This window comes from Amphiura filiformis, chromosome 16, assembly GCF_039555335.1.
Source record: "Amphiura filiformis chromosome 16, Afil_fr2py, whole genome shotgun sequence".
In the NCBI taxonomy this organism is placed as follows: domain Eukaryota; kingdom Metazoa; phylum Echinodermata; class Ophiuroidea; order Amphilepidida; family Amphiuridae; genus Amphiura; species Amphiura filiformis.
Genome location: NC_092643.1, coordinates 3415700 through 3426998, shown reverse-complemented (window position 1 = coordinate 3426998; position 11299 = coordinate 3415700). Strand labels below are relative to the sequence as shown.

The 11299-nt window shown below is 38.4% G+C and overlaps 1 protein-coding gene across 1 annotated transcript; it reads right to left on the bottom strand.

Annotated features, from left to right (window-relative positions):
• Positions 1–1124: 1124 nt before the first annotated feature.
• On the bottom strand, positions 1125–9701 carry LOC140135425 (tubulin beta-4B chain-like). The gene is made up of 3 exons (XM_072156922.1): positions 9511–9701; positions 5968–6303; positions 1125–2227 (listed from the first exon to the last, which is right to left on the bottom strand). Exons 1-3 carry the CDS (start codon positions 9565–9567, stop codon positions 1268–1270), a joined length of 1353 nt encoding a protein of 450 aa, XP_072013023.1. The 5' UTR covers positions 9568–9701; the 3' UTR covers positions 1125–1267.
• Positions 9702–11299: the final 1598 nt, after the last annotated feature.

Sequence of the window (11299 nt, the reverse complement as noted above, 5' to 3'; positions counted from 1 at the left end):
TGTTATACCAGTGGTAACTGTAATTTTGTATTATTCATATAGGCCTACACTTCACTTAGTAAGAGTCGCCAACATCTGGCTGATGATGTGTAAGGTCTACAAAATATGGCAGGTGCACATATTTTGTAAGGGTAGTGTAGAATGTAGATGTGTCATATCAAACGTAACTAACAACTAACATTGATGAGATGAGTTCAATTTGTAGTCTACGACAAAAATGTGCATTTTAAACCAAAGGACAAACATACATAAAGCCTGTTTGGTCAAAGAATAATCTCTGGTTTCAGTGCTGCTAATGCTATTCTACTATTTTCCCAGAATATGATTTTACTAGAGAAATGTACCATTTAAGAAACTTTACGGCTGTTAATTTTGACACTTTTGTTGTTGTTAGGAAACGTAAAAGCACAGTGCAGAGCAGTGGCATAGATTTTTTTTGACATTGGAAAAAATTCTCTAAGTATAGTGAATTCAGCACCTTTTGGCGACAAAATAAGTTAAACTTTTGCCATTTTGAAGCAAAAATGTTGAAATATGGTGCAAAAAGGGAATAAATTTTCGCGCGTAAAAAAAGAAGCACTTTGGGGGCTAAAATGGAAAAATGACAAAATATCCCCCGGGATCTACGTCCATGGTGCAGAGGCATTATGTGCATGATTTTGGTAACCCAGCTTAGGGCCAGCTACCACGCCAATTTGATCAACCAAAGCAGCATTTGTAAAGGAGGTGCTATATGATTGGTCTATTCCAGATGAAATCCATACACCCCTATGAAAGACACAAATCACAGTCAGGGTTATAGCTAGGCAAATTTTAGTGCTGGGTAAAATTTATATGAAATGGTAAAAAAATTTGAAATTTTGATAAGAATTGCTAACTTTTATACTGATTGTTCATTGATTTTGAAACATTTGAGACTGGAGTGCCGGGTATTTGGGCTCAAAATTAACTTAAATTAAAAGTGCCGGGTGAAAATTAAGAGTGCCGGGCAGGGCCGCCCGCCACCGCAGCTACAACACTGCACACAGTGTAGATTTCAAATGGAGTCACCCATTCAGGCAACCCTGTTTGAAATTCACACACCCTATGTGGGAGATTAAGGTCATGTTTTCCATAGAGGGTGTATGGATTTCAACTGGAATAGCCCATTACTATTCTATACACCGATTTGGAAAGAATTTTGGTCATACATGATTGAGATTGTTATTTTCTGAACTAAAAAAAAGAGGGTTTCTTTCGAAGAATTTGGGGATATTTTTGCTTAAATTTACACCTCTTCATTTTGATCCTCCTCCTCCTCCTCTTCTTCATCGAAATCTCCGTCCTCATCTGCTGTTGCATCCTGGTATTGTTGGTACTCAGATACCAAGTCATTCATGTTGCTCTCAGCCTCGGTGAACTCCATCTCATCCATACCTTCACCAGTGTACCAATGCAAGAAAGCCTTACGACGGAACATAGCGGTGAACTGCTCAGAGATACGCTTAAACAGCTCCTGGATAGAGGTGCTGTTGCCGATGAAGGTGACTGACATCTTGAGGCCACGAGGCGGGATATCGCAGACAGCGGTCTTCACGTTGTTTGGGATCCATTCTACGAAGTAGCTGCTGTTCTTGTTTTGGATATTCAACATCTGTTCATCAACCTCCTTCATGGACATACGGCCACGGAACATGGCAGCAACTGTAAGGTAGCGTCCATGACGAGGATCACATGCAGCCATCATGTTCTTGGAATCAAACATTTGCTGGGTCAGCTCTGGAACGGTAAGAGCACGATATTGCTGGCTACCACGGCTGGTCAGAGGGGCAAAGCCAGGCATGAAGAAATGGAGACGGGGGAATGGCACCATGTTGACTGCAAGCTTGCGGAGATCAGCGTTCAGCTGACCTGGGAATCTTAAGCAGGTGGTCACACCACTCATGGTGATTGAAACAAGATGGTTAAGATCACCGTATGTTGGTGTTGTGAGTTTGAGGGTACGGAAGCAAATGTCATAAAGGGCTTCATTGTCAATGCAGTAACTTTCATCTGTGTTTTCTACAAGTTGGTGAACTGACAAGGTGGCATTGTATGGCTCTACAACAGTGTCCGAAACTTTTGGAGATGGCACAACACTAAAGGTCATCATGATGCGGTCTGGATATTCTTCACGGATTTTGCTTATGAGCAGTGTACCCATACCCGACCCCGTGCCTCCACCAAGAGAATGTGTGAGTTGAAAACCCTGTAAAAAGACAAAAATATAGAACACAGCGTAAATGAGAACATCAAGACAAGACATAATCGTCTCGTCTCCTCCAATGGTCTCACCTCCTATGGCACAGTTCCACAACCCCTATTCAATCTAGCTCAAAATTTGACCTCAAGTTATGGGGTATGAATATTTGTACCCAGAACATTCAAAGGTCATTCTGCAGACCTGAAACTGACTATTTGTGAAAAAAGAGGAAAATGATTTAAAAAAAGATGAAAATAGCGCAAAATCATATGCTAAAAAAGCTCAAATTGGGCTGAAAATAACAAAATGTGTAAATTTCAGTAAATAAAGAAAGAAGAAATCAGCCAAAAAGAGGGAAAGTTTCAGGTCTGATTCTGTGAATGTACACACTTATGGAGGTCAAAGAACTGTACCTTCGAAGATGAGCAATTTGACTGCTCAGTGCCATAAATGGGTTTATGGAAGGCTACATTATAGCTGCCCTGTGAACATTTGGCAATTTATTGTACTCATTTACACATGGCAGCTATTGCACTTACCCACATCTGGCACCGAGCAGTCGAACTGAGGATGTTTGAAATCCTAATGACATTGATACATTTAAGGCCCAGTATATAGCCTGATGTTTTGCCAGGTATTTTCCGTTTCGCCAGGTATTTTTCTGTTTTACCAGCTATTTTTCCGCTGCGACTGATGTTGTGTTTTTTGGTTGTCTACATCCATTTTTGGTTCTCTGCTGTGAGCATTCGGTGGTTGGCTGTATAAATCTCCACTCAATATTTATCTTATTGACATTTGGCAAAACCACCAGCCGCTGCGCGTGTCAACAGAAAAATACCGGGAAGATGGCAGGCTATATGCTGGCCTTGATCGAGTTAGGTGTGGCGTCATTTTTAAGAAAAAAAAGCATCTCCTACCTGTAGCTGGAATACCTATTTGCACCATGTGTTTTAGGGCAGAGAAGATGAGGGTTAGGGTGACGATAATATGACAAAGTTTAAAGGTGGATCCAGCATGGTAAAAGTTTTTCATAAAATTTTCAAATAATTTCAAAGGAGTATTTAGTGATTCTATCATCCTCTTTTTATGACTTCAGTACGGATATCCATGAAAAAAGCTTATTCCCAAAATTTCAATTGATTCCAATTTGTGTTTATGTATTACACTGCTCCATAGGTTACCGTGTTGTAATTTCATTCTAAAACAATTCTGTAAATACAAATTTGACAATATTTTTGCCAAGCGAACGAACCAGCAAGATTTTTTTTTTGTGCACGTATTAACATTTTGTAGCCATAGGTTTCCAGTGGTATAAAAATCTCAATTGATTTTGAGAAATGTGGGGATGAGGTTGTGGATCACAAAATGCCCCTTTATTATCATAGTATATACTTATATAATTACAACTTTATCCGAATATCAAGAATTGGGTTGATTTCTTCCTTAATTTGAAATGCCACAACAACTAAAATGTAAGCCCTTATGCGGCTTTTGCCTAAATGGGTGATTCTATTCCAAAACAACAGGGGGGAGAAGAGGGGCTAGTTCTGTATATCCATATCACCAAGTGCTAGTTACATCATGGAAGCTACTACTTACTTCCATGGTTACATGTAGCACCCTTCCCCTCTGATCATCCTGGGTGCATTTGAGAATAGTGGCTATATCACAGCAACATTTTTAATTAATAAACACTTTGGTGCCACAGGCACAAGCACAAACACTAAAATTGGACCACAAATAACATAAAATCTATGGAATTTGTTGAACAACAAATGTTATAATACAAGACCACAGAAACACATACAATATTTGGACCAAGATACAAAACATGTAAAAGTAATTCACACTATAAATCACACAAACACAGCAATCTACTGGTCGCAACAATCGGTTTGCATCCAAAAGTTACCCACCTACACTCTTATTTCTGGGAACAAACACCTGGGCTCCTTGGATTGGCACCACAGACCTTTTCCTGGGACTGGAACCATGCATCCTTTGGTTGCACTTACATGAGATTTTCTCCTGTTTTACCTCTGGCATAGATGTATTAGACAACCTGTTGTAAGTTTTACATAATTAAGAGCTAGGTAAGGTACTGGCATGTGACTATGCATCACATAGTGACGTATGATGATTTGAGATATTTGGCCTGTAGTTTTTAATTTGCAAAGTCCTTTTAAAGCACAAAATTGCCTTGGTCATCCCATGCCAAATCAACAAATGGCAGGGAGTTATTTATTTCTAGCATGACTCTCTGAATACAAGGAATACATGCAAAAATTTTTTTACAGTCAATCATAAAATCAGATGTTGAACATCCAAAACAATGAAACTAACTAGTATTTATAATTTTATAGTAGTTTTTATTGGTAAAATTTTTAAATTGGTTGCAAAAATGTGACCAGCTTTGACATACATGTTTCTTGTTTGATTCTTATTGATACAGGGTAAGCGGGTCCAACTCAAATTTTGACAGGCAACCATTTTCCTGCTTGGAGTTTAGCACTAGTTACATGTACTTATGTCTGTATCCATGCTAGAAATTATCAAAAACTGAGATGGTGACCTGCCAAGATTTTCAGCACATTGTTGATTTGGCATGGAATGACCAGGACCAATTCAAAATGATGAACACCATTATACATGTATGTATGTATGTATGTATGTAATCTTCACTTGAATTCTTTGGCAATTCATGAGCACTGTATATTATTCATAACATACAGTACTAGCCTTCAACGTTTGTTCAAATATATATTAACAATTTCTTTGTTAATAGAAACCAAAATAAAAATTTGTTTGATAAAAAGATTGAATTTTGATTAAATTCTTTGTGTCTATAAATGTCCTTTATAATATGATATGCTGCCTGACAAATTATGGTATGACTGCAAAGCTGCCCCAAGTCAAATTTTCCATTTAACAAGTATTTTGTTTTTATTTTTGCAATGTGTCGAGCCACGTACATCCTTGCATTTGGTTGTGTGTGCACGCCTTGCCCTTGAAATAAACAGGTGCGGGGAGCAAATTTACCCAAGCCACCAATTGCACCTGCTTCTTACATTGTATGCAGAAAAGGATTTACATTTTTGTACTATTTGAAATTTATTCCTGTTTCTTCAGTAATTGTTCCAGGTTCTTGTAAATTCCCAGTGAACCATGAGCAATGTTCAAAACAAATTGCTCCTGGTTCCAGTCCACTTTATTTCAAGGCTTGTGTGTGTGTTAAGACAAAGGGGGTGTTAATGTTAATTTTAAAATTAATTTAAACTATGATGCAGGCATACAACCTGTAACGATCACTTTTAACTCACGGCAGCAATTGCACTGAATAATATCATTTATAATGGAACTGTTCAGGTCAGAAGTCCATAGAAAAGTAAACAATAAACCCAACCCAAAAGCTGGAATCCTGGAACAAAGGTTATTTACTGACCAGTTAAAAGCTGTTACTTGATCGGTTACTGGTATTATATTTCAAAATTATTTCATTCAATAGTTGAGTGATGGCCGCACCAATTTATTAACAAAACTTTGTAATGGGAAGATATATCCATAGCAAACATGGTATTGGAGGACATAATTATCAGGCAGAAAAAAAACTAAATCAATAGGTTATCAAATTTTAAGAGCAGGCTAGCAAATAGGGGGAGTTAGCTCTACAAATCAATTATTATCAAATTTTGTTTTCTGGTACGGTAATTCAAACACAGTAAGTTACTGGTAACAATTTGATTTACCTGTAAGCAATCGCAACCCTCAGCTTCTTTACGCACTACGTCCATCACTGATTCTATAAGCTCAGCACCCTCTGTGTAGTGTCCCTTGGCCCAGTTGTTTCCAGCGCCACTCTGTCCGAAAACAAAGTTGTCTGGTCTGAATAACTGTCCAAACGGTCCAGAGCGGACTGAGTCCATGGTTCCTGGTTCCAGATCAATGAGAACTGCCCTGGGCACATATTTGCCTCCTGTAGCCTCATTGTAATAGACATTAGCTCTCTCCAGCTGTAGGTCTGAATCACCATGGTAAGAACCTGTTGGGTCAATGCCATGCTCATCAGAAATGACCTCCCAAAACTGCAAAGACATTAAATGAAAATAAAATATTAATAATATCACCTATCAAACACCTTTCACCACCACTAGTAATGGGTGGACCCTAAAAGGTCTCCATCACAAGATGGATTCCATGTGATCTCTATATACCTGAATGTTGTCACTGAAGGATGAGTTTAGCAGGATCACCATGCTTCATCACAAGATGAAATTCCCTCACAAGGATGGAGCCTAGAATGGTTAGAACCCTGGTGAGACAAAGATGATCTCATCTCTGTAGTCAGAGATTGATACTACCAGTTTAATGATGCTTATTGCATTTGTCCCCGCAAATCTTGGCTATGGCACTATTTAGGGCTACTTGAAGTTGAAGCTGAACTCATGTAGTTGATAATCAAGTTGTACCTCCATGATCATTGATCACATCACTAACATCCCACAATGGACCCTGCAGTATCACATAATTTGATCCCACCACTGCCCCCAAATCAATACCTCTAGTGACCTTACGTAATCCCTTCACTGCTCCCACATCCCTAAACCCATCATAAATCTCCTTACCCAACCAATACCATCACCAAGGGATGAAGGAATGGACCCAACAAGATCAATGTACAAATGTACTCAAATCTCTAGTGTCACCAAAGGATGCACCTCTCACTATTAGTATCACCTCAATCCATGCAGATAAATGGACCCCAATGATCACTTTAAATTGATCCCACATACCTACCTCCTGGACAACTCACAGTTGCAAGAGTCGATTCCACCTCTGCCACCTGATCCTATATTCCTTCACAATTGCCTTACTTGATCCCACCTAGATCCCTCATAATTGCCTTTACTTGATTAGTTTGGTGTGTTGTGGCAATATCAGTGCTTGATTCTTGTGCAATATTTTTTTTTATATTTTATTAATAAGTGTTTTTCTTTTACTGTTGTAATTTGATTATGCATGTATTGATTCTGTATGTTTTATACCATGTAAAAAAAATACGCAATTTGGCCTTAGGGCCACGAGGTTATTTTTTAATAAAATTGAATTGATTGATTGATTGATCCCACCCCTGCCACCTAGATCCTTCACAATTGCCTTTACTTGATCCCACCACTGCCACCTACATATTCCTTCACAATTGCCTTTACTTGATCCCAACCCTGCCACCTAGATCCCTCACAATTGCCTAAAAGTTACTTGATCCCACCACTGTCACATAGATCCATCACAATTGCCTCTCTTGATCCCACCAACATCCCTCACAATTGCCTTTAATATATACTTGATCCCACCACTGCCACCTAGAATCCCTCACAATTGCCTTTACTTGATCCCACCCCTGCCACCTAGATCCCTCACAATTGACTTTATTTGATCCCACCACTGCTACCCAGATCCCTCACAAATCACAATCACTTTAATTCATCCCACCACTGTGCCCCCAGACCAGATTGTATAATCAATTAATCATGTGTACCCCAGGGTGGTGAATTCTCAAACTGGTCTGCCACAAATTGCTTCCCCCCTTTCGAGGTGGCAAAAAACCTTTGACCTGGCCTTGATACATGCCACAAAATCTTTCCCCCCTTTACACATGCAAGATTTTGAAGAACCCAAATTTAAAACCTTAAATAAAATTGTCTCATCATGTAAAGCGAGCAGGAAATTTTGCATCAACATGTTCCTAACATTTTCCTACATCTTTTTAGGGTGTAATATAAAAACATATGAATACACCAAAAATTGCCTCCCCCTTTCAACCTGCCAAAACCCATTTAGACCTGCCAAAAATGCTTGCCCCCCCCCCCTATAATTCACCACCCTAGGGGTACACATGATTATTGCACAATGATCATGAAGCTTTATGCACGAACTAAATATTATAATGATCAAACTGATCTTTTTTTAAAGGGGCGTGGTCAGATTTTTAATGTTCTGTTTTCTATCTTATATTGAGGCCTACTATTAACACAATGTTCCCCAATTTTGAGTTGTGATGCTCCAGCAAAAATGTGTAGAAGCAAAAACATAGCCAGTGTATAACCTGAGACCATAATACCTGGCCCATATAGACTCCTGTCCATTGTAGTAAGGCCAAAAAAAAAAAAAAAAAAAAAAAAGGTTTGTTTGTCCATAAAGGCTTATGAAACAGTTGGGTCGGTAGGTCGGATTTTTTTTTTTTTTTACAGATATTGCACTTGAAACCGACAATTTGAAGACTGGTAAATAAGTCAAAACGCTCACTTTACTCTTGAGATGGTTCTGCATGTTATACTGTTCATTTTCTTTACATTCTCTTTCTTTAAATTTATACTAACCACTGTTTTACTACTAGCACATTCAACGCAAATTAAAAAAAAAAAAAAAAAGACACGGTCGGTCGGACGTGGACAAACAAACAATTTTTTTTTGGCCTAACTAAATACCACAATATACATGTAGAATATTCACCACATTTTTGCTATGTACACATTTTTGATAAAACAAAACAGATCTCGTGCATTAAACATGTTAAATAAAATCTCAGTTTGTTATATTCCAATTTAATATCAATTGAATAATTTTCAATTTTCACATGGCTATTTTTACAGACTAACAGATAAATAGTATTTTAGTAACTCATGCATGTCGTCGGCCAATTTCACCATGCATAGAATATTCATGTACCAGTATAATTATAATCTGCCTTGTCTGTTTCGGCTTCAATCAAAGCAGCAGATACCTGACTTTACTTTAGCTTGGGGAAAAATCAAATGCTAACATCACACATTGACATAAACAATATCTTGTCACTGAGAGGTCAACTAGTGAACAATACAACAGCTGGTCACGTACGGTACTGCATCCAAAAACATAAAGCATTTTTCTCATTGACCTTGAAAATACGACTAGTGCAGTACAAACTGGTACAAAACAGGCAGATTTCAATCTGCATAAAAAAATAATTACTGATATTGAACGTGAAGAACAATTTTTAGTCATTTGTAAAGAATGATAATATGATAACATGGGTATGCTATTAGTGAAACTGGTTTGGATCAAAAACGATGACATAAAATATTATGATTTTACATAAAAAAAAAAGATCGTACGTTCACTCTGCATGCACTGCAATTGCAAGTGCGTGATCGTGGTATTATAGCAATATGAATACTCACGTTCGCATTTCTTACAAATTTTAATACTATAAAATATTGAGAATAATATTCTGAAAATCAGCATGTACTCACCTTGGATCCGATCTGATTCCCGCACTGGCCAGCCTGGACGTGCACAATTTCACGCATTATGATCGTAGATTTTCAGTCTTTTATATGAAATAAATATTAACCGCTATGATTCTGCACGTGTTGTGGATAGGCGATAGCAATGTAGTGACAGAGATCGGGCGGGAACTGCTCGTGATCGTGCGCTCTGCAAATTGCACATCCGTCTACTGGTTCTGCAGCTAGCTAGTTTGACCTGGTTGGGCTAAAAATAGTCATGACATATTGCAATGGTTGCCATACCGTGCAATTTACACCCAAAACCACACTAGTGCGCCCAAACCCACTCCCAAGTATTACGATTTCCGAGTTGCCAAATCTATCATTTTGTTTATTCTTTTACCAAAATTTATGAAATATAGGCCTAGGCCTATATAACAACTTTTTACTCACTATCTTTTGAATGAAGTGCTCATTCACTAAAAAAGGGAGCCTAGCGTATAAAATTCAAAGAACAGACCTTCCAGAATATACTCACATTTCAATCATCAGACGATGAAATGTTGTTTTTTCATGGAGGGACTACCATCATCCATTCATCCCTTGGGAATGTGAATGAATATAGGCCTACACTCCATGGTATCAAACACAGTAGTAAATAAAAATTCCCTTTAAAAGGGAAGGCCAGCCTCAATGTAGAAGAGGTCTTGTAAATAGTTTGGGTCACTAAGGCATTTTTAGGATCACGCTTACATCCATGTTACATGACAGTTCACCAAACCATCTGAACCATCAATGGTGAGAACATGCACACTGAAACAGCAAAAAGCTTTAACTCCTATAACTCCTGTCAACTCTTTAATTCATTACCCCACTCCAGTAGTTAAAATCATGGACTGTATAATGCTCCTGTTTTGCAGTTGGCACTTTCTGACAAGATCTCTGACAGACAGGTTGAGTCTGGGATAGACTTTAGCTGTGTTGACACCATGGAATGTATATCTATTCAGAGCAAGGAGATGGTAGTCCATCCAAAGCATTTCATCGTGTCGCAGTCTGACTGCCTTTTAAGCATGAAACTCACACCCGGAACTCACAGCAACGACTATCTATTCTGGAAGCACTGTTCTCTTGGATCTTGGATGGATAAACTTCCGAAATACTCCTGGGGAGTTTAAACTGGAGGTGTTCTTTGAATTTGAAATATTATATCATATCAGGAAATGTGAAAGAAACCGTACGGGCTACTAAGTATTTTGACCTATGGGGGATTGTTCAGAAATACTTTGGTGGTCGTTGGGTGGCTGGTACAGAGGGGACCAAAAAAGTTGTAAAAAATATTTTAAGGACATTTCTGGAAAACGTTCTATTAAACGTCCAGATAACGTGAATAGGTGTACATGAAGGACATTTTACTGACGTTTGGAGAACGTTTGGATGCCGGGATACGAAGGTCGAGTTAAATTTAAAGAACGTTACATCTAACGTTCTAGCGACACATGCTCTGTCACCCGAAGACCCCCTATTTTTCCATAGACCCTTATTTTTAATTTGAACAGCAATTTGTCACTGTTGTAAGTTGGAAAAAACATAGAAATTTGAAGCCATTTAGAACTAGAAATGTGATGTTTGAGGAGTCTGTGGCGCTGTTTCGGCTCTCACCCAAAGGTTCCATTTAAAAAAAGGTCATGTTCTCACCCATTGACCCCATCCATAGGCCTACTTTTTACATTTTGCTCTCACTGAATGCCAAAAATCATTCTCACCCAATGACCCCATATTTGTTTACATTTTGCTCTCACCGAATGCCCCT

Bases quoted from the DNA above. Each gene is read 5' to 3' on its own strand.
- LOC140135425 (XM_072156922.1), bottom strand. From the start codon at position 9,567: ATGCGTGAAATTGTGCACGTCCAGGCTGGCCAGTGCGGGAATCAGATC. The intron at 6,304-9,510 runs GTGAGTACATGC...ATGTCTTTGCAG, and splicing joins GGAATCAGATCGGATCCAAG to TTTTGGGAGGTCATTTCTGA. The intron at 2,228-5,967 runs GTAAATCAAATT...GTCTTTTTACAG, and splicing joins AGGGTTGCGATTGCTTACAG to GGTTTTCAACTCACACATTC.